The following is a 23547-nucleotide window of genomic DNA, read 5'->3' on the forward strand; positions in this document are numbered from 1 at the left end:
TAATCAGTGAGACATGATTGGATCAGAGGTTTCTGTGCTGCAGAGCTTGCAGTCTAAATAAAACCACAAGCTACCACCCCCCCCCCCCATCATCCTACATAGAAAATAACAGGATAACTAGAGCTGGGCCAGATCAGGAAAGACCAAATATGTACATCTCCCTGCCATGAGGCATGGCAGTGTCACAAAACAGAGATTTGTTTCATTTCTGGAGGGGATGGTTTCCAGAACTCCTTCTGCACGTGGGAGTGGGTGATAAGGCAGCATGTGCCTCTTGCATTGGATGGGTGCATAGGGTGCCTTTGGAGACAATGCTGCTAATATTCTTATTTCAGTCCCATAATGGATCACCTTTATGGTCTCCAGTGGGCTGCTCTCAATTCTTCAACCTTTAAGTGATGCAAGAATTTGTACATCATCTGTCTCTGAAACAGTGTGAGGTTCAATAAAGAGCAACAAAGTAATTTTTGTGGAAAAAAATGAAATATATAAGCTTCACTATCAAGACAGAATTAGATTCTATTTGATAATTTATTTCACAGTTAAATGGAATTAGTGCATTTTGAATACCTATGGTTCTGCCCACCCTGTAAGGGCTAAATACATTAAACAGCAAATGGATTGAGGATCCAGGGTCATTCCATATCTGTATATGGAGGTGTCTGTAGCTTCTATTTATATATTTACACCCACACCAGAGTCTAGAAGCACCATTAACATAATTTTCTGCCATGACCATTATTGATGTAAAATTATTACATAAATATACTTTTTATGCAGTACTTTGCAAACACACAACTTCTTATTGTTCTTGGCATAAATGGGGAAAACTGAGAAATCATGGATGAGAACCTTTTCCAACTAAGGAGGAAAAGGTTTATTTGAGGACAGATGGAAGTAAAAGTTAATTTGTTATTCTCCTTCAGCTTGGTGCTCTAAGAATTAAGGCTGTTTGTATGGAATTAGTTCTCATACCTGGGTCTTTCTTCTTAAGGAGATGCAGTGATAAGCTCTTTGCTGTGGAATACCTGTGTAAACAGATTGTGGCTGTTACAAAAAATTAAACAGTCCAGAGAAATAAACCTTTTCTCTCTTTCTTGTCACAGACCTTTCCTTTTCAGCCATTGCTTATACACTGGAACTGTGTGATAATGGTTATTTTAATTAGCTATTCTTTGTAGGTAGTGCATATCTATAGTATTTTATTCTCCTGTTTTTTCTGCAGAGCTATTTTTACACATATAAGCAGTATTATTACACTTGTTCTGAACAGTTATGCAGGGGAATTTCAGTAGGAGTTGTTATCCAGGATCCAGGTGCAAGGAAGGAGGAGGCACATGTGTGTTGGTGCCACTGGAACAAATTGCTTGGGAACAGGTGAAGCTCAGAGCCCCAGGCCTGCAGACACAAGAATGCCTGTGAGCCCCGCTGGGAGGGAGCTGGGAATGGGCTGTGGCCGCAGCTCCCTTCCCAGGGACCTTTTTTAGAAGTGGACAACTGTCAGCACCTGCATTGCAGGACGTTCTTTCTGAGCAAGCTTCATTAAGTTTTGGATTCTTGCTACGAATTCAAGTTAATGATACACAGAGCCTTCAACATCTGAGCTGGTGTTTGAGGACAGAGCAGCCAGCACTTGGTTCACTGAGTGGTGTTGGTGTTGGTCCTTCCTTTTAAGCATTTGTGCACTCTGATAAAGATTGGTTTATGTAAATTTCAAGGATGTTTTAGGAAGAAGTCCACCTTTGCTAGATATTGGTGTTATTTTAGATTTAATCATAGAATGATGAAATTATTTGGGTTGGAGGGGATCATAAAGACCATCTAGTTCTAAACCTCCTGCCATGGACAGGGACACCTTCCACTATCCCAGGTGGCTTCAAGCCCCATCCAACCTGGCCTTGGACACTACCAGGGATGGGGCAGCCACAGCTTCTCTGGGTAACCTGTGCCAGAGCCTCACCACCCTCGCAGGGAAGAATTTCTTCCTAATGTCTTATTAAACTTGTTCTCCTTCAGTTTAAAGCCAGTCCCCCTTTTCCAATTGCACAGTATGTAACCTTAAGCCTAGGAGCCCCAGTTAGAAAAGGGTCTTCCCTGAGCAGCCAGGGAAGATGGAGATAATATGTCCATGAGAGTCACTACTGTCCTTGTTATGAGTTTATTGAGCACAGCCATGGCTTCTCCCCACCTTTTCCTCTTCTCAGTTACACATGAGCAGAGATTCAGTGCCAAGAAACACAGTTACTGTGGTGTGTGCTAAAATATTGTCAAGAGAGTTTCATCTATATCCTAAATTAATGATTCTCCAGAGGCAGGATTCTTTGTTGATACTTGTTTTGCAAAGTTGAACTTGTTGTTGCTTAATCATAATATAGAACATCTCAAGATTTCAAATTATTCACAAATTATCCACTTAAACTTTTCAAAGTTTAAAGAGCTAATAAAAAATAATATATCCAGGGATATTTTTCTAAGAAATTGCTCTTTGCTTTTGTTTTTCCCCATGGGAAGATTTTCGTTTTAAATAAATAAACCTGAAAAAAAAACAACCTGAAAGAAACCTGAAAAGCTCAATAAAGCAGGAGCATTTCTGCAACCCTCCATGTGTCTCTCCCTGAGCAGATGAGCTTTGGCAAACCTTGGGAGTTGCTCTAGATGGCTGAGTCCATTCACAGTACAAGCTTGCCCCTTGGATGCTCTTTGTTGTCATTAGGAATTTTGGCCAGTGTGATGCACAGTTTTCTGTTGTGGGGTTTACTGCCCTCATTTCTATTCACACTGGGCATGTTGTGAGAGAATGTTCAATATTTGTCCCATTATTTCTTCAGGAGGAGCTGGAAACACAGGATAGCAAAGGTTTTTACCAGGGTCAAAGAGAAGAGGATGCATGAGATGAGGCTTAGGCTGTTTCTCCAGCCTTAGAATAGTGCCTAAACTCTCCTTGTCTTTAAAAACCCAAAGTAAGGCAATTTTAAGAGAAGAGTCAATTCTTCATGTATATTTGAGCAGATTTTTGTTTCTGGGGGTATATCTGCCACAACCTGGCTTCAGAATATGTGTTAGCTTAATTTGCCCTTCCATTTAATCTTTTATTTTATATCTAAGGTAGCCACCAAGTTCTGTCAAAATACTGAAAGCTTAAGTTTGGGAGACATTTTTTATCCAAGTAGTCAGGAGCAGCAAATGAACAGTGATAGGAACATACTATTTTCTTTTTAAAAAGATACATTTTGAATAGCGAAACTTCTAATGAAGATTTATTTTAAATAGAGCAATAAGAGTTAATATTTATATCCTTCTGGGACAAATGGAATTTGAAGTTCTGCTTTGGTATTTTTTATATATAATTATGTTTAGGAAATAGCAAATGAGATATTACTGGAATGGAGAGCCCTTCCTCCCCCAAAACTAGGGTTCTAAAGATTGTCAATGTAATGATTTAAGATTTTAAGGCTCTTTCTAAACTTTAGGATATAAAAATATGAGGGTAAAAGACTTATTCAAAAATACAGATAAGGAATAGATTTTGTCATAAGAAACAGCTTGTGCTAGGCTGTTTCCTTGTTTCTGCACTGTATGTGAAGTCTGCTGGAATATTGCATAAAGGTTTGTGAGGCCTTAAAAACTTTCATGTGAATTCAGTCTTTTTTCTTTTGAAAATTAATGTACTACACATACAATTGAGTTATATGGAAAGTTATGGAAAGCACTGATTTCAATATAAGAGGTGGGTTTTCTGGATAAGCTCATCAAAACTCCTGATTTATCACTGTAAAAGTTGGGAGCAGAGGTCTTGCATCACAATGTGAGAAACTTCCCCTGGTTTGTAAGTGAAGAAACCTACAGCAAGTTTAATTCTGGTTTTTGTTTGAGAAAAACATCTGCGTCTGTGCCAAGGGCAGGTTATCCTTTACCTTGTGTATTTGACTTGGCAGAGTTGGACAGACAGGTTTGGCTGGAGACATGCTCAGGTTTGTGTCAGATATAGTCAATGTTCAACACATCAGTGCCCACCTGTGTGTCTCCATTTACAGGCTACAGGATGGGGATATTTTAGGTTTGGGGGTTTTTTTTAATTTGTTTCTGGCATATCCTGTTCTGTTCATGAACATGCCAGAGCATGTTCTCTCTAGCAGTGGCAAGAATAGAAGTTGAAATTGCTGCTGTATGACAAGCACAAAGATTTGTGCGATGACCTGGTCTTGGACAGCTCTCTATCTACAACACAGCTACAATACCTTCTCCCAGCTTGTCAGTTTATTCATGTTAAGAGGGAATTTTCAGGTAGCTTTTCATTCTCTGAATATGAGAATGGGAGTGATGACACTTGATATGTTATGTCTGAGCAGAAATTTAATTTTACAGGGTTGTTGGGGTTTTTTTTTCTCATAATATCCTAAATAAAAAAAAGGAGGATGAGGAATCCCAGAGGCTGGCAGCCCCTCTGGTGTGGGCTCAGCAGTCTTTGGTTGGCATTTAGGGACATTTCAGAATAAATACCCATCATAAAAGGATGTGGGACTGATAGCACATGATGATAGTTGATTACACCTGAATTAGTTTAAATGTGGCGATACCCCTGGTAATATTTCTGAGTGAGATAATCACTGTGTGTGGCTGTGCTTGATTTTCCTTCTTTTGCACTTCCCCTGTTTTGGGTAGGCAGGGAATGCGAGCATCCAGCTGCCATCTTTCCTGCTTTGCTTCTGCTGTGTTAAATGTTGTTGACGAAGCAAATGAGAAATCAGAATTGTCAGCCAAAAAGCAATTGTAGCTCCCAGTGAGACAGAAAATATACACTCCCCTTTGGCAAATTCAGTCCTTTCACATCTGCTTAAAGGGTTTAAGCAATATGTAGACTTGGCAAAAAAAGGGCCCATAGAGTCTGGGTGATGATTTGCTGCTGAATGCTGTAATTACAAGGAGGCAAATGTACTTCGTGTTGGAAGTCACCAGGATGCAGAATCATTGGGGTTTTGCTTAGAATTATAGAATAGTTTGGATTGGAAGGGACTTTAAAGACCATCATGTTCCAATTCCCTGCCATGGGCAGGGACACTTTCCTCTATCCTGGGTTGCTCCAGGCCCTGTCCAACCTGGCCTTGAACAATTCCAGGGATGGAACAGCCACAGCTCTATGCCAGGGCCTCACCACCCTCACAGGGAGGAATTTTTTCCTACCATCTAGCTGAGATCTGTCCAGAAACTTCACTTCTATCCTACACACATCTAAATGGTGTATCATAGCTTGCTATCTCCAGCCCTGTCTGCATTGAGGCATCTTTCTCTATTAAACAATATTTCATATTAATAATAGTTAATACAGCAGGGGTCAGGGGCAGAATCCTTCCCTGGGGCTTTTATGAGTGAAATTCATGTTGCATGGTTGAGAAGTCATCTGTTCAAACAAGCTACATGATTTCTGATGCATTAAACTGATTCAGCCAAGATCAGGATTCTTGACTTAGGCCAGCTGTTTTTGTGTGGGAAGGGCCTTGAATTCTTACCAACACTAAGTTTTAATCATTTCAGCTATAGTTCTGCATTCAGTGTTTTACTTTCTTCTTGGATTTTTTCTGATTTCCTCCTGTTCTCCTTTTCAAGCTTTATTTTTCCTTCAAAATCAACCAATTCCTCACATTCCCCCCATGCTGCCATGTAATGTTGTTAATATCACAGATACTGTGTAAATCTTAGCAGAGTCATTGATGTCTTTACATCTTCCAGTTTTATTTTTTTAGTGAATTCCTTGTATGTGCAGTGCGCTACATCACTGCAGGATCTTATCCTAGGTCCTCATTTTCTGAATGTAAACAGTGTGCTTTTGCACATCCCTGCTACTCCCACTTTGTTTCATCATACCTAATGAAATTAGAGTATTTTCCCTACCAGTACAGCACCAAGAGCCCCTGTTTCTAACAGCTTTTAGCCAGGCATTACCACTGGTGTGTAAACGCAGCCCATCTGACCTTTCTTATGGTAGTGAGGTTCCAGGTTGCTCAACCTGTAGTCCAAATACAGATCTGTGATGGAGAGTCGTCTGTCAGTCTGAGGATGGGAGTGATTTATCTTAATTCAGTGGCTACAGTGCTCAGAAAAACTAGGGGGTTATCCCACAGGGGAAATTGGATGATTTTAAAGGGGACTGAATCTGAATAGGATGAGATTAGGACATCAGCAAAGACTGCTCAGTAGCACCAAGAATGAGAACATGGATGAGGAACTCATGACCCAAATGTAAACCTTAATCCTGTGCTCACTCTGTCCTTAATCCTGTTTATGCAAAGATGAGGAGCATGGGAAGAGAAGCAAGTAGAGGAGGACTGATAGAGGTACTGCAGATCTGGAGTGGGGGTGAAATATTGTTTATCTTTAGTCACTAACCTGCATATTTGGAGAGGAGACATCTACCCACAGCTGTGGAAGTTGGGAAGTATTCTTGGAATGACGCAGCTTGCTAAGTGCAGGTACTAGGAATGGATTGATCCTTTTAAGTGGTGTTTATTCTTGAAAAGGTGAACTTCGGTTTTCCGGCCAAGTCCCAAATCACCTCGATAAAAGAGCTGTGTTGGAAACTTGAAAGGGTAGTTGTGTACTGAAGAAGGAAATGGGTCAATTAACTATTGGATCATATTTAACTGTACATAAACGAACCTTTGAACTGCACCCTGCTCTGAGGTCTGAGCAGTACAGGAAATGTATTCTTTGGTACCACTCTGGGTTTTGGAGTATATAATTCAATCAAAGTGTACTAAATACTTTGTGTACTTCACACTGTATCACAAAGTATAATGAGGTTGATAAAAGTGTTTCTAATTGTTGAAATCACAGTTCAGCAATGCCAATAACTTAACACCCTCCCTGATAGAAGACAATGTTTTTATTGTTATAGTTATAGACAATAAATTAATGTACCCTGAGAGAAATCCATGTGGGAGGTTTCCTGTCAGCTTCCTGGTACTTTTTTATTCCTTTGAGAAGGACAGGAAGCTCAGATCAGGTGTTGGGAGCCACACTTCACAGAATAAAGGTAGTTGTGTGATACCAGGTGTGAGGCTTGGTGTCTGTCTCCTTCCTTCTCCAGTGGATCCAGTGTTTGGTTGCAGTGTTTCAGGAATTAATAAATTAATGTTCGAGAGATGTTCAAACACAAAGACTCTATTTTATCACTTGCTAATTATCATCGTTAAATAAAAATAAATTGCCCAACAGTATCATCCAGGAGTTTTTTGTGTAACCACACAAAAAACATGGTATTTCCTAAAATGTTCCTTGCAGCCCCTCAAGTGTCCAAGCTTAGACTTTGGCATGGAAGTGCTTTGGGCTGTGATGGGAGCTGGCACCTTTCTGCATCTTCTGGTTATAACCCCAGAGCTTCAGTGGAAGCTTGGTAGGAAATCAGGTGTGAGGCTTCTGCAACATTCTTATTGTAATGTTGAGACAGAGTGGAAATTATTCCTGACTCATCCAGTGGCTTGTTGTTCCTGACATGTGGGGAATGCTGGGAAGGAACGCCTTTCAGATTCCGGCTGGGGTTTCCAGTTACAGCTTTTATATTCAACTCTTGGTGTGGCTGGAAACTTCTGCCAGCTGTCAACTTCGGAGCAAGTGGCAATCTGCCTTCTCAAACAAATGGCCTCCATGTTTATTTTCGGCTTTGTGTTCATTACACTTGCTGTAGGTTAGGAATCCTGGCACAGAACATCCTTGATACTCAAGTAAGAAATGCAGTGATCACCTTTTGTGACTGAAGCTTAAGCTAGCCTCAACGAGCTAGCCTTACATGCAAATGCTAATAACAGAAAGCCCTGACCCATGGAATTGCCAGTTTATAATCAATGGAATAATCCATTTAGGACCTCAGTAACTGGAAATGTTTCATACTATGGTTTTCACATCATGAGCAAAGGGACTTTTTAAGGGACGCGAAGATTGAGTGCACTCAAGGGTGGCGGTAGATGGAAGTAAATAATTATTACAATGCATTTTCTTTTTATGCCTCCTTTTTTCTGTTTGTTTTGTTTTCTTCTTGAGCAGATTGAAAACATAGATGCCTGCCTGAGTTTCTTGGCTGCTAAGGGGATTAACATCCAGGGGCTGTCAGCAGAAGGTGAGTCCATTGGTTGTTTAAGATTTCATGTTAAATGAGGAACCTGAATTAATATCTGTGATTTCAACTGGAACATAGAGTGTAATGGAAGATTAATAAGGTCAATTTAAACTTCTGACAGTCTTTACTTACTATTTTCCCCATCTCAGTGTGAAAGGTAGATAAAATACATGTCTAATTTCTACACAGCTGACTTGTAAAAATAATGAGACCAAATTAGAATTCAGTCAGTTCTTTACCACTTTCTCTTTAAAACCAGAAATTTCTTATCTCAGTTCTATAATTTGCACATTGATGAGTGTATATTTTACAGACAAAAGTGAACTATTGTCAGTTGTTTGCCTTTTCAGAGAAAAATTTAGTGTCTTGTTCTTCAGTTATTTTCTTACCTGAACAACCATCCTGAACAACCATTTCTTCTCATTTTAAAGATTTTTCTCGTTTCCAAGTGCACAAGACCATCAAATCCAAATGTTTTGACAAAGAAAAAAAAAAAAAATAAGACAACATTTTGACCTCTAGTTAATCAAACTGCTTTTGAGGAGCATCAAAAATTTTCTGAAACCAAATTAGGATTACTGTATTCCTTTATGCCAGGATGTGTGATACCTGTTGGCTCAGAAGCTGTTTAGCCATTATCTTATTAAGAGATCAAAGAGATTTCTGTCATCCTCAGCACCAGCTTTCACTTGTATTTTCATTTAAATATGCTGGAAAAGCAGTTGGGTTCAGTAGCTGAATATATGATATGACATCTCCATCAGTGCTTTACAGAACAAATAATTGAATGTGTGACATCAGGTGAGACTTCAAAGTTATGTTTAATGACTATCTTCATAAACTTAGTTTGGAGGAGGAGGCTGCAGCAAAATAGCAGATATTTAGTATGCATTGTTCTAACATGAATACACCACAGCTAGGAGGAGAGGGGGCTGAATTTTAGGTGTATTCTTAAACTGGATTAGAACAGCAGTAACAATTGTTTTCCTCCAAAGAGAAGCTTTACTACTGCACCTGAGTGCTGCTAGCATTGTATGCCTCTATTGCTCAGTTATAATCAGAAGGATTTTCATGTCAAGAAAAGAAAGCATAAGCTAAAACTTCAAACAGCAGAAAATTTGTTTGCCAAGAAGTGATTAAAAAGAAAATGCAGCTGAGTCAGTTGTAAAAGCAATTTTGACCTTAGCATGGAAATATTGTAAAAATATATTTCACACTATTTACCTGTCTCAATAGAAGGTAAAATCGAAGTGAAATATCAGGTCAGTGATGTGAAAACTGCCTGAGTGTACAAAGTTGGCAGTGTGGTGTTGCTCACACTGGGGAAGGGACAGCATGATTGATGCTCATGGCTCTCCTGCCAAGTCACAAGTGAGGCCCAGCAGGATAAATGTGCTTCTCATGGCTTCGCTGATTTGGGATTTCTGCCTTTCTTTTATACTATCTAGGAATTAGTGTATTAAATCACTTGGAAGCTAAGAATGTTTGCTACCAGCATATAAATGAGAGCCTTTGCTGGCTTCACCACTAACCTTGAAGGAAGACAGTGAGAGCAACTAGAGTGGGGGAGGGAATGAATATATTTTTATAAAATAAGTTAAAAGACTTGAATGCAACAGTAAAGTAAAATTCTCTTTCTAGTTGCTCTGGCACTGTGTTGAGGAACACAGAATCATTTAAAGGGGGAATGTTGTTATCAAACAAGCCAGTGATTCTGTGCAAGTTGCCAAGACCTGCTAGGTCAACTGCAAATAACTTTATTTACTTCACTGTCAGATCCTCATCTAGGAGGAAGGAAAAGGTTGTGCTTGCTTCCAAATGGGAATAATCACTGAAGTCTCCTGGGTTTGTTAAGACCACGTATTTTTCAACAGTGCAGCTTCAGTGCAAAACTGCAATTTGGATGACTCCTAAATGTTGAAATAATTTGGGACTGCATGTGTCATATCCTTCCAGTGTTGAAAAATCCTGCTTTGATATGTACGTACCACTTACACAGAGTCTATTTTTATGGATTTTTTGCAGTGGAGATGCTGAGGGTCTGCAATCACTGATGATGACTGTGCTCTGCTAGTGGCTTCCCTTTCCTAGAAATAAGGAGGCAAAAAGGCATCCCCTTATCAAAGATTCTTAAAAATCTAAAATCTCCATTTGTGGTTACTAAAGAAAGCTACAGAAAGCTGGAGACTTCTTTTCACTTCTTGAAGTAAATTTTTATTGTTCATTATTTGAACTCTTTCTATACCCCTCCTCTCAGACTTGTTTTAGTCTCCTTGATTTGGAGCTTCCCAGCAAAGCTTGCTCTCCTTCACACAATATCTCCTTGCTCTCAAGATATTGAAGATACTGGAGGACAGAAATGTCCAATGGAAGCTCAAATTCATATCACAGATAAGCAGCTGCACATCTTTTGAATAACAGATGAGTCCGGAGTGTTTGTTTCCAATATCCAGGACAGAAATTTTTGGCTCCACATTTAGAATGGGTGGGTGACATCCTTGTCCTTATCTAAGTCAATATAATACTGGAGCTGGAGAGGACTTGAAGCAGGAAGCATTTGAGACTCTGCTGATATGCAGAATGCAGTAAGGCTGATGTTCTCTCTGAAATATTCCCTTTTGTGTGAAGTGCAGAGTAGAACTGACAGAATTACCTCAGTTTTTAAGATAAAAGAAACAGAGGTACTTCTAAAAATCTGATTTAAAATGTTTTGTTTCAAATCCAGAGGGAAAAAGACTGTTTTAACTCATTAAAAATGTTCTTCTTTTGATTATTTGGTTAAAAGCAGGTTGATCTTCTGATAAATTCAGCAGAAAACTGAATGGCCATATAAAGCAACAGGTTGTAGGTGGGTTATTGTTATAATTGCCTCTCACGTCGCATAGAAATCAGTTTCCAATTGCATATAGCTTTGCTAAATTTAAACAAGCAGGCCCATGGTAATTTCTTTTATCTTCTGGCCTGTGTTTGTGCAGTTAAGCTTCTCAGAGCCTCTGGATCTGTTTAGTCATGCTTCAGCCTGCGAGTAAATGCTACTTTCCTTATAGTTCCTATGAGTAATTTGAGTTCTTTACAGGAGATAAGGAAATCCCTGTTACTGTGTTCTGCTATATTTTGTGTCTATTCTACTTCCATCCCTGTCCTCCCAAGCTAAACACAGATTATTGAAAGAACCTGCGGATCAGAGAAGGAATCTGCCTGGTGCAGTGAGAAGGCTGGATTTGTGCATGGCACTGCATGGGAGCAGGAGTGGTCTGGGAAAAAGGGAAACAGGCAGGATTAATTGGAACCCCACAGTTCTGGAAGAAACTAAAATTGGCCAAGAGTACAAAGGAAGGCTGAAAATGGCTGCTGAAGGGCTCTGGGAATGATAATCCTTTAAACAAGGGAATGGGGCATCAGTGGTGGGAGAGAGCACTGATGGAGGGGCCAGGCTGCAGGGAGGAAAGAATGGCTACTTAAACTGGGTCAAGAAGTATGAGAGGTAAGGAATATCCTGGATCTTGGTGGTGACCAGTGTCACTTAGAGAAGGGCTAATATTCTCTGAAGATGTGGTCATGGTTTGAGACAAATTTCAGAAAGAAAGTAAATTATATTAGTGGCTGGGAAGGGAAAGTAGATTTAGGTGCAGATAGACAAGGAGACCAAAGCTGGAAGCTGGTACAGAACCAGAAATAACAGTTTTAAATCTTGAGCCTCAGATCTGCTGGGTAAAGTGCTTAGGATTAGGAGCAGAAGCTTGTTTATACAGCAGAGGAGCAATGTGAGCAGAAATGTGGCTAGGAGAGGTTGTAAAGGATGTCGTGAGGTCCATCACAAAGTAAGAGCAACCTTTCAGCCAGAACTGGAAACAAATGAAAATTCTGGTTCTTGCCTTTGTGCTTGGCCATTGTCTTGCCACATGTCCTTTTCTTCTTTCTTTCTCATAGGGCAACAGTTAGCTTTTAGTTCAAGTGATCTCTGCAACACTGGCAGAAGTTCAAACATTTGATGTAGCTTTTTTAATTTAAGAAATTAAACATGCTAAATAATTAAGTCACAGCACATTAATGTTCTCTGCAATGAAGAATTTTCCCTCTTGTATATTAATTACAATACAGTGGTTAAGTACATGGTCTGATACACCTCTTCATCTTTGTATTTGTTTGTTTTTTGCATTTTTGCATTTGATATTGCATAGAAGAGGAGAATGACAATCAGGAATTGAAAAGTTTATATACTTTTATAGCTCAACTGTCAAGCTATATTTAGGTGCACTGGGTGCCCTTCCCTTATCAGCTTGTGATAGTATCAAAGCTGATAATTATCTATTTGAATACAGCTATGTCACCGAATAACCATTTTTTTCTGGTGTAAAACTTGTATCAAATTTTCATAGTGGAAATGATTATTCTGATATTCCAGAAATATGTGTGAGAATGGAGTAGTTTCCTCCTTGTGGAAGTTTAGGACTGAGAAATCATTTGCAGTGTGCTGTCCTCAATACAGTTGTTATTATGGAGGTTCTGTTTTGGGGGTTTTAGCTGTGTTAGTTTAAAGGGACTTGCTTTTTAAGCACACTGGCATTAATACAGACTGCAGTGGAAATGTGAGATATTGCTCAGTCACCGCAGGGGAGAGATTAGTTATTTATTTGCCATTGATGCTCACTGGCAATCAATTGTAATGCCAATTAGATGTGCAGAAAGAAACTTATCCTAAAGGATATCCCAAAGGAACTCAGTTCAGACAATGTTCTGGGGCTGCAGTGTCGGAGAGAAAACACCCATTGATGTCTGACAAGTGACTTCTCAACTTTGCCTTACAGAAATCAGGAATGGGAATCTGAAGGCCATCCTGGGTCTCTTCTTCAGTCTGTCTCGGTACAAGCAGCAGCAGCAGCAGCCCCAGCACCTTCCGTCCCAGCAAGTAGGGCCTCCATCCCAGTGCCAGGTGGGGGTTCCTCAGCAGCAGGTGCCAGCTGCACTCCAGACTCCATGTCAACAGCCCCCACAAGCTGTGCAGCATCAGTTCAAAGCACAATCAGAAATGCAGTCCAGGTGGGGAAATCTCCTCAAATTTGGAGTTTCTTTCTTTATTTATCTCTTTTTTTTTTTTTTTTTTTTTTTTTGCTTCCCATTGCAGGTCTTAAAAAGCCAAAGAAACTCCTTTCTTTAATCCTGCTCTATTGCATTGGGAATGCTGGGTAGCAATTGACTTCAAGCCTTTGGAAATCAAAACACATGTGTTTAAATATGTTGTCAGTGCTGGAAATCTGTAGCCCAATGGGTGCAACATCCCTGCTTGACCCAGTAACCACAGGATTGTTAAAAGGATGTTTTTCTTACTGTTCCTTTTGCTTCTTCCTACTCACAAAGCATGCACATTTTTACCCTTAGAAAACATACACTTTAGGCATATGAAAACCAGCTTGAATTCTCAGATTACAAAAGTATCAGTCTTCACTGAAGAAATGGAAGGGTTACCTTCCACTGTGGGGGAGGGTTACTCTGACAGTCGTAAAAGAAACAGAGCTCATAACGCCTGGTAGCAATCAAAATTTAATCTAGATTTTTTGGTCAAAAATAATACGTTGCTTGCTTTACATGAAAAATAATTTTCATAGTTGGTGTTTGTTGACACTCCCACATCTGAGTACAGATGACTAGAAAGGGGTTTTGTTCCTTGAATGTCTTTAATACTAGGAGTGCTCTTCCCAGGTTGGAATAAAAGCATTTTTTTGAGGCAGTACCACTGTAAAATGCATGTGCAGCCTTCTTCTGGTCTGACCCTTGCACTGCTAAAACAGGGAAGGTTTAGTGGGGATAAGAAGCAGAATTAAAAGCAGAAATCATATTTGCACAATTATTAATTATGAAGGCTTTTTGTTTTTACATATTGAGGCTTGTTAGTATTAACACACCTTGAGGTGAGCACTGGTTTAAGTGCTGCCTTATGAGGCATGTAAACAGTTTAACTGAAGCCTTCCAAGTGAGACTATTAGAGGTCATTTGGATTTGGCTTTTATGTCCTTCTTCATAAATTGTACTTATTTGGATTTAAACAATAAGTTTGTATAATTGAAAAACATAGTGTTCCTACAGCATGTATGAACAGAAAATAATGACTGTAAAATAAAGATGCTTTTGAAGAGATTTCTGCAGCTTTTCTGTCAGACACACATTGATGCTGAACACTGTTTTGCTGTTTTCAGACCATTGTGTAGATTGGGCTGGGTTTCAAATAATTGAAAAATATGTATATCATGAAGATTTCCTGTCATGTTTTCTTAGGATGTACTAAAGTTGGATTGCTCAGATTCTACAGAAAATATATATAATAAAGGAGTGAGGAGGAAAAGCAGAATAGAGTTGGAGGTTGCATGCAGATTTGCATGTTCATTATTCTGTAAAAATTAATTAATTTCAGACTATAGTTGTTTTGACCTGAAGTCATACTTGGGCAAGAAGCTTTATATTCCTGTGAAATTATAAAAAACCCTTTTCTCCCCAAAACCAGTTACTAAGTTCAGTGGCTCAAAAAAAAAAAAAAGTTTCTTTGTTCAATGTTCTCTTCCACTTTTTCTTTCCTGTCACAGTGCATCTCCCAGGGACTCACCTCAAAGCAAAATCATCCGATTCACTCTTGGTCAGAAAAGGTCTTCTAGGTTAGCAATTCTTCATCTTCTGCAAAGCATGAATAATCCGTTTGCAACATTTCTGGGTGCATGTTTAGGGTTCCTGTCACAAACAGTTTGTACCTAGGCCTTTACAAACACCTGAAATGGAAAAGTTTTAAATGGATTTTTTTTTTGTTTGTTTTTTTTTTTGTTGTTGTTTTTTTTTTTGAGGTGTGGAATGCATTTTGGCCCTCAAGGAGATAATTTGATTTTCTTGTTCTTAGGAGCTTTTGCTTTTGAGAACAAAACATGGTTCTGGGAGTTCTTGTACCATTATATGAATTATATTTTGATCTGCATTATTGAAATAATAGAATAATAGAATGCTTTGGGTTGGATGTGACCTTAAAGATCATCCAGTTCCATCCCCCATCCGAACTGCATCAGGCCAGTGTCTCAGCTAGTGAGGAGAGTATCACCTTCATGATGTGAGCCCTAACAGCACTGTGTGGCTCTTGCTCATCAGAGCCCCTGCTCTCCGCAGTGCTCCCACACTCAGCACCACACTCAGCACCTGAAGTGAATCATAGGTATTTCAGTCAATTTTTTCCCTGGATCCCAGCATGACTTGTGTGCCAGCTTATCTGTCCCTCTCATCTCAGTGATCGTAAGGGTTGCTATAGTTATTAATCTGGTTAATAATCTTGTTATTTAAATGTTTCTCTAGAATATATTTTTACATTGGTAAATTATACCATACTATTTTTGCTAAACTTGTGAACTATAGATTATGATCTTTATTCAGTTTGTATAGATTGATTTTTTTGCTGTATAATTTAGATTATTTCCAACATCTTATTTCTTATATTCTGACAGTGAATCTCTGCAGAATAATCCCTGTTAAAAAGTTCCACATTTCCTTTTCATGTTCTTCCTTGATCATAATTATAGCTTGGCAGCTCATATTTGCTTAACAGAGGTGCTGAGGAGTAGTAAAAGAGAGTGTTCTCCAAGCTCAGTACCTTCTCTCTAAATAGCAAGAACCCAGAAGTGTCTCCTTGAACCTGATTTTTTTCCTTAGATTTCACAGGCGCTGCTGTGATGTATCTTGACCTAATACCAAAAGCAAGGGCTTTAAACCAGTTAGTTAAACTACAATGGGGGAAATAAAATCTAAAAGAAAAGACATCTTCAAGAGTGCTTTTAGCACGTAGGTTTTTTGTTCTTGGTGTGTTTTTATTGGCAGTGACAATACTGACTCAGATGAAAAACTTGTCACTTCTTAAGTGGTCTCATGGTTTGAGGAGCTTTGTTTACTTTAAAATGTGACAGCTTTGCAAAACCCATGTGGATGTGTGTGGGGAACCTTTTCTTATCCATCAGTACAAGAAGATTGTCTCTTCCCTACTGTTGGAAAGCTCCCCTCCATATTGGGAGCCTCAGGGCCATCCTGGGGTGGGTGCCCCATACTCAGTGTTTCAAAACTGATTAGCAGCTTTGGTCTGAGGTACATTGTAGAAAACCTAATTCATTTCCTGCCAAACAAAATGAAATTTTAATGAAACTCCTTGTCTTGGTGATTTTCTCAAAAAGTTCCTTTTGTCACTGGTTGCCCTCAGCTTCTTCCCCTGTGGTCTCCTCTACAGTGGATGAAGCCTCTCTGGGCTTCTCTCATGGACCCTCTGCTGCAGTGATGAGTATGGACAACTAGTCAGCACCCCCCCACAGGACTGGAAAAAGCTGGATAATTTAAGAGACATCTAAAAGTCAACCTCAGAACCATGATGTGCTGTGCTGAATCTGTGGTAGTTTGAGCTTGTAAATTAATTTTTGGGTTTGTATTTGAATGATGCCCTCATGTCTTAGACTCTCTTGAGCTTTGGAAGCATGTGCATGCAGCTGTTGACATTTTGGCTTTTTCTTCATGTTTCTTTTCATACTTTCTATTTCTTCACTAGTCTTGGATAAATCTGTTTATTAAGGAAACTCTGCCAGGTTCCTTCCTGGCTTCTCTTCCTTCTCTCAGAGGCACAGTGGTGATTCGGTCAGTTGTATCCCCACTCACTCTAACGACTAGGACTTCTTCCTTTTACCATATTATTGACACAAGTTATTTAAATAGATTTTTGTATTTTATATAAAGAAGCTTTAAAAATATTCTGTTTGTGAACGTTGGCTTTGAAGTGTTCTGAGATGTGATGACAGTGGCTTTCCTGAATCTGTTGGGCTTTTTAGAGAAGTCTTCCACCTTCCTTTTTGCTTGAAAAGCATAAAAGCTTGTCTACTTAGTCCAGAATAACTACATTATTCTTTCCTAGTTAATCAGCTAAAGCTGGTAAGTACTGGCTGTGGTAAGAAAATGCTGGAAAAGACAGATGCCCAGTTTAAACCAGAGGCTTATACCAGCTCACTGATAATGCAGTTACTCTAGGATAGGGTACTGAAGCTTTGTGTGATTTATATAGGCTCAGATAATTAAACCAAGTTAAAGTTTTGCTAGGCTTGGTTTTGAGCTTTGTATCTGTTAGGGCAGAGATGTGATATGCTTCTCTACAAGGGAAAAGGCAGCCAAGTTCCATCTTATTGCTATTTCTGAAATAAACGTAGCCCTTATTTGGCTAGCATGTGATGAAGTGTCTGGCAGTCTGGTTTAAGAACAGTAATGCCTCATTTAGTCTTAACCTTTTGCCAGTGGTATTGTTCCACTGAATTTACCTGCAACTATTTCTGATTCACCAGACTTATGGCAGGTGATTGTTAATTTTGTCTCAGGGCTTTTTGTCTGGTGTAAAGCAATTCAGACTGTAACTTGTTTGACATATACTTTTCATCCAAGATGATTCTTTGATTTATTCTTACAGAAGTAGAAAGACCCTTATGAGCCTATACTTGTGCTGTTGATTGTTTTATTTTCAGCTCATGCATGGTATCCCACAATTTCTTGCCCAGAGCGCCTTTTACCTATGTTTAAATATGCTGTAAATTCTTCCACCAGACTTCCAGGTCCCACTACGAGGGTGTCCGCTGCAGGCAGCGAGGCCAAAACTCGTGGTTCCATCAGTGCCAACAACCGACGCAGCCAGAGCTTTAACAACTACGACAAATCTAAGCCTGGACTTCTCCCTCTTACCCCAACAAGCAGCAATGACAAAGGTAAGCACTTAATATTTTTTTAATAATTTTCTCAATAGTGGCTTCATTCAGAGAAAATTGGATTTTCTGTTTATCTCCAGAAATTGTAAGACTGTCTCAAAGACACGTGTTGTAAACATGGCATCTACAGTCCAAAGTCTCTTCTTGAAAAAAATATAGTTCTCCATTAATGTATCTGAAGTTGTGACTTGCTGGCCTGAATGTAAATCCAAAAAATAACTCAAAAGTCCTGGCACTGGTGAACCATGTTTTTCATTTTGCTTCAACCACAGGCAAGGGGGAATGAATTAAATCAAAAAATAAGGCATTTTGATGAGTGGTTTGACAAGAATGAAAAATGACCACTAAAGATTTCTGCAAAAGTTTTATGTGATAAATAGTACCATTTGCTTTCATTTCCATCACTATTTTGGAAGATCCTATAAGACACAAAATTGCACAATTTCAGTATAGTTCAGGAATCATCTAGTGTTGCGTTTGAAAGCAAGCATATTATGTTTTATAAACATTGCAGTGATGTCTGTGGCAGTGCATCAGGAACACTCAGAGCCATGCTGTGTGTGATGCAGAGCTTTTTTGAATGACATTTACTGACTTTGTGTTCATTCACTAGTTTTGTAAACTGACAGTATTCATTAGCTTGAGTTTGTAGTTCTGAGTGGGGCTGGGGGGCTGTGGCTGGTGAGAACTGAGCACATCTCTACAGTCTGGCCACGGTCAAATTGTCAGTGTGGGCTGGCGGCAAATTCCACATCCCTGAAGTCATTCTCCTGACAAAGAGGGGCCAGCACTAAACTTCAGCACAGGCTCCTTGCAGTGACTTGACAGTCGCAGCCTTCAGGCTCAAGTCTCCTTGCTGGCTGTGCACAAGTTCTGGTAACTGTAATGAGCATTTTGCTCCAGGGGAAAGCACTGGTCTGGGTCAGCTTCTCTGTGGTTCTCATGTTTGATTCTTTCCAGGAAACTCTGGTCTTCCTTCTCTAGAAATTGTTGTCCTAGGACTGCATGTCGGTAGGTTTTGTAATATTTCCCAAAAAAAGTTATGGTGGCAGTGGAGGATCCTCAGCATCCTCCAGGGACATTCTGAAACACTCTGATCAGATTTTGTATTACAGTAAAATAAAATTCAGCTCTGTATAATACAATTATTATAATTATATTAGAGATTAATGTATCAGCATAATAAGCTAATAATTTAGCAATATTCTGTTTTGGTAAATCCATGCGTACTTTTTTAGAAGGTACAATGTGGAAACAGTTGTTGCATCAGCATGTGAGAGTTGTATCTAAATCTGTATTAGGTCTGGCTTTCAGTTCAAAGAACAAGCTAACAAGTTTCAGTGTGAGCAGTAGAAACCTTGTTTTCCAGTGTAATATCTCCCCAGTCTCTTTCTTTGGCCTTCTTGTGAATATTCTTCTGCTCATGTCCCATAAATGCTGGGGAGAGGTGGGGTGGGATTTGTCTTGTCCTGCATATGGGTTGGTTGGCTGGATGATCCCTACTCCATATGGGATGTGTGATGGTATGCTGCCTGGAGGAGACGACTTCCATCTATTTTAGCTTTTTTGCCATTTACCAAGATTACTAAATAAAGAAAGTAAAGTACTGGTTTTAGTGTTCGAAAAAGAAAAAGAAAGAAAGAAAGTCCTTATGCATATAGAGAAATAATAATTTGTCAACTAATATAAATATCAACTGCTTTTAGACACTTCTGGGAACCCTCATTCCTCACTGTAATTCATCTGAGAAAGATAAACTGGTTGCTGAAGAAGCACATGAGATGTACTGCTTCCTGCAAATATTACAAATGGCTGAAGGAAACAAGGCTGGTTCTTAGGCTGACAATCTACATAAGTTGCATTAAGTACACAGAATTTTGCTCTGGTCAAAATTTCCAGTCATAAATTATGGTCTTAAAAAAAAAATTAAAAAAAAAAAAAAGAAGGCTTATATGAAGTTGAGCTTGAACTTTTAAAAGTATAATCATGACACGAAGTTGGTCTTCATCCATGAGAAACAAAAGCAATTGGTCTGACAAACTTTTGGCTTATTTTGAAGCCAGTTGTAACATTGCCAGGCAAAGTTTATTGTCAAAGTGCTAAGACAATTCAGGTTTTCTGACCAATATCCTGTGTTTTGCCTAAGAAAATGAGACTTACATGACTGTGCTGTGTGCCAGGCTTGCTAAGTTTCCATCTCTTTACCCAGTACCTGCTCTATTGTGTGTTTTTGAGGAAGGAAATGGGAGAAAGAAAAAATCAGCCTCTTTTGGCATGATTTGTTACCTTGTGATAGAAGGTGGCCTTTAGTGTTTGAATGTTTGAATCATGTCTTACAAAAATTAGGTTGTAATTTTTAGCTTTCATTTATCTGTAGCCTTTCCCTCCGAATGCAAATTGTCTTGTTAGTGAATTGTCTGTGTCTTGTGGCGATGAAAGTGCATTAATTCAAACAGAATGTCTCAGAAAGGAAAAGGACAGCAAATGGAGCATGGAAGAACAGCGAGCTACTCGGAAATAAATAACCTAGATATTTAGAAAGATTCTGTAAATTGGTTACTGATGAGACCACTGATTTTCTAGAAATCTTGGGGAAAGGATTTGTATGATATCAAAAATTATTGCTCCATTGCAGAAAAAGAAGAGGCTCTTGGAAGGATGCATGTGTTTGATGTGAGGTGCACATGTGCTCTTAGCAAAGGAGCATGTAAAGCGATTCAAATCTTCTCTTCCCCACAGCTGATGTGGTCTCCTCAGGTTTTTTTCTCTCAGTATCCACATGCTGCGTGACACCGCTTTCATATATAGAGAAGAGATAAGGGTTCTCTAGTCACGCTCGCTCAGACGCCTATTCAGTTCTATGGGCACCTTCTTTGAGGTAGGGCCTGATAGATTGAACTAGCTTTCTGGAGTTAGAGCCTCAGTTTATTTGCAAAATTCCCCTTTTATAGGGAATTTACCCAAACTCACAGGAATTTCAGGACCCTCATTCCTCACATCATAAAATGATAACACACCGTAGCATGTTTTTTTGTTTATTGTCACAGTGATTAGCCATTTATAATTGCAGTTACATTCCAGACAGGGTATTTTTATGTGTGTTAAAAGAGAAATGCTACAAGAGTCTCAATTGAATTTTTCTTTTGTGGGAAAATAAGCACTTAGACTTGTGGGTTTTAGGTTTTTTTATGCCATCCTAGTCCCTTCATACAGCTGGAGCCTTTTAGTTCTGTTTCGAAGTTTCAGAATTATTTAGCCCATGCTTATGCAGAAATAGCTTTGGTTTACTTCCTTGTCCTTTAAGATCCTTGAACACCACATGTCTACTCTGGCATGGAAGGCATCAGACACCTCCCACAGTCACTACTGAACCCAACTAAATTACCAAAAACTTTTCTAAGGAATGTAGAGAGGCAAATGAACAATACATTTCTATGCCTGTGTGCAGTTAGTAGTTACCTTGAGGCTCCACATTACCATGTCCTTCTAATTGTCTAACAGGACCACCAGATAAAATAGAGACAGAATTTGATTTGCATATGCGATTTAGAATACATAAATCTTCTATTTATCCATTGCAAGGAGGAGCAGAACTGCGTCTTAGGTAGTATCAAGACTGAAATTTAAAAGCATTAAATACAGCTTCAGTAAAGACTTTGATACAGTAGGTTTTCTCATGAATTTATATAAGTGTTTTGCTTGCACACAGTGGAGAGTTTCTTGAAACATGCTCTGAAAGCAGCCTGCAGTTCTGCAAAATATTGGGAATTTTTCACTAGCTCTGAACACCCTCATATACCCACTGTCTTCATTGTTCTTCAGGCATTCAGTTTGCATTTTGCAGCCTAAAAAATCTGATAGTGTTGTCTGGGAATACTCTGCTTATTACTTGTGTCAAGTCTATAAAATCAATGAAGTTATGAAGCTGTAAGGCATCAATTTAATAAGCCACCTCCACCATGTTCATGATGTGATTCAATACTGTGACAGGCTTATGTGCTTTCTTTATATTTTTTCCTTCTACTTTGTTCCTAATATTTTATTTAAAATAATCCTACAGAGGGCAGTAATGTCTGTGGGAAAAATTACACTTTTGCTGTGGTTTGAATGTTAGGTAAAATATCAGTAGGAAAAATGTATTACCAGACTTTACCCATTTCTACTTGAGATCAAAGGAAATGTTTATTACTTAGATTTATAAAGAAGGCTCGTTGGTGTCAGGCTTCTCTTTGATAGTATCAGAAAAAGGAAAAAACCCAAGAATACATGGGTACTTATTCAGATGGTGAGGTGAAATAAATTACTGTTTCAATAGCAGTGTCTTTATGGGCAGGAGAGTAAGAAAAGTGCATGTTCCTCTCTTGCTCATTTTATCTTATTTTGTTCAAATTTTGAGTAAACCCTTTTAACTTGGAACACTGTGTCTATTTAATAACTGTCTTTTCATCTGTAAAGGGTAGTTGCTATGTTCACAAGGATGTGTGATGACAGTTCAAGGGGCACACATTCCTTTAGGGGAAATCCTAAAGTCTGAAAATAGGAATAAAATTCTTCACTATGAGAAGAACAAAATATTGGAGAAGTTCATCCAGAGAGGAGGTTGGATTTCACTTGCTTGGAGGTATTTAGGACTTGCTTTGACAGGGTCGTAGATAACCTTATCTCAGGCTTATACCCAGGCTATCCCCATCTCCTGCTTTCAGGTGAAGGTTGGAAGGAATATCTCCAGAGGGTTCTTGTGACCTAGACTGTTACCATATTTTGATACCTATAAATATTATTTCCTTTTAATTTTTTTCCTAAGTGTGAACTACTTAAATAGGAAGAGATACTAAGGTGTTTTGAATGACAGTTAAGGATTTTCTTTCCTCTTAACTTTTTATAGGACTGACTACCATCAGTAAAATATTAGCAAGGAAATGTCACCCCCACTCCAGTGAGCAAACTGGTGTATAGTTACACATGTCATGTGTGTGCTAAAAATGTGTGCACTCTGTATATAGGCAGTTGTATTTATCAGGTTCAAGAGGACAGGGCATTAAGTTCAAGGGCACGATTCAAGAGACCATGGCATATCTTGTCAGAGCTTTAGCAAGAAAGACTCTTCAGAGTTAAATCAGTATCTTCATGTCAACTTTACTATGAAATCCATATTTATTTCTCTAAATGCTCTCTTTTGAAAGAGTAGAAAATCCTAAACCTGGAAAGGAGCCATTGGAATTTCTATCCTGATGATAAAAATGTTTCATATTCAATCCTGTATTGATATAAAAATGCATGACAACACACTCCCATGGCTTGGTTCTGTGTGATACTGAGCTTGTCTTGAACTCAGCATTGCTTAAGGTCGTTTAAAAATAGCAGATTTGGATTATGTCAAACACTCAGATTCGATTTTAAATGGCTACTTTAGCAACTGAGAGGAAAAACTCTTATCTTCATGTGGAGCAAAGCAAGAAATGTACATAAGATCAGAACTCAGAGTTCTTGTGAGTAATGTCTTGAAGGGTAAGATATTCAGTAATATTCAAATGGACTTTGCAACAGAGGAATGCTGATAAACCAGCAAGAGCCCTGCATACATAGAGCTTTGGAAAATCTGTGCAGTTTGGCACTTAAAGGGTTAATTTATGTTTTTGGTCTAAAAGAAAGGTAATACGGTTCCCTTATTTCCTAGGATATACC

The 23547-nt window shown here is 38.9% G+C and overlaps 1 protein-coding gene across 1 annotated transcript in view; it reads left to right on the plus strand.

Moving 5' to 3' along the window:
- The window catches only part of NAV2 (neuron navigator 2), a 206545-nt gene that overhangs the window by 69431 nt on the left and 113567 nt on the right, over window positions 1-23547 (plus strand). Inside the window, 4 exon segments of the mRNA XM_079307961.1 lie at window positions 8038-8110; window positions 12919-13150; window positions 14689-14757; window positions 17705-17862. Of these exon segments, the coding sequence (XP_079164087.1) occupies window positions 8038-8110; window positions 12919-13150; window positions 14689-14757; window positions 17705-17862 (532 nt within the window).

This window comes from Erithacus rubecula, assembly GCF_903797595.1.
Source record: "Erithacus rubecula genome assembly, chromosome: 6".
Lineage (NCBI taxonomy): Eukaryota > Metazoa > Chordata > Aves > Passeriformes > Muscicapidae > Erithacus > Erithacus rubecula.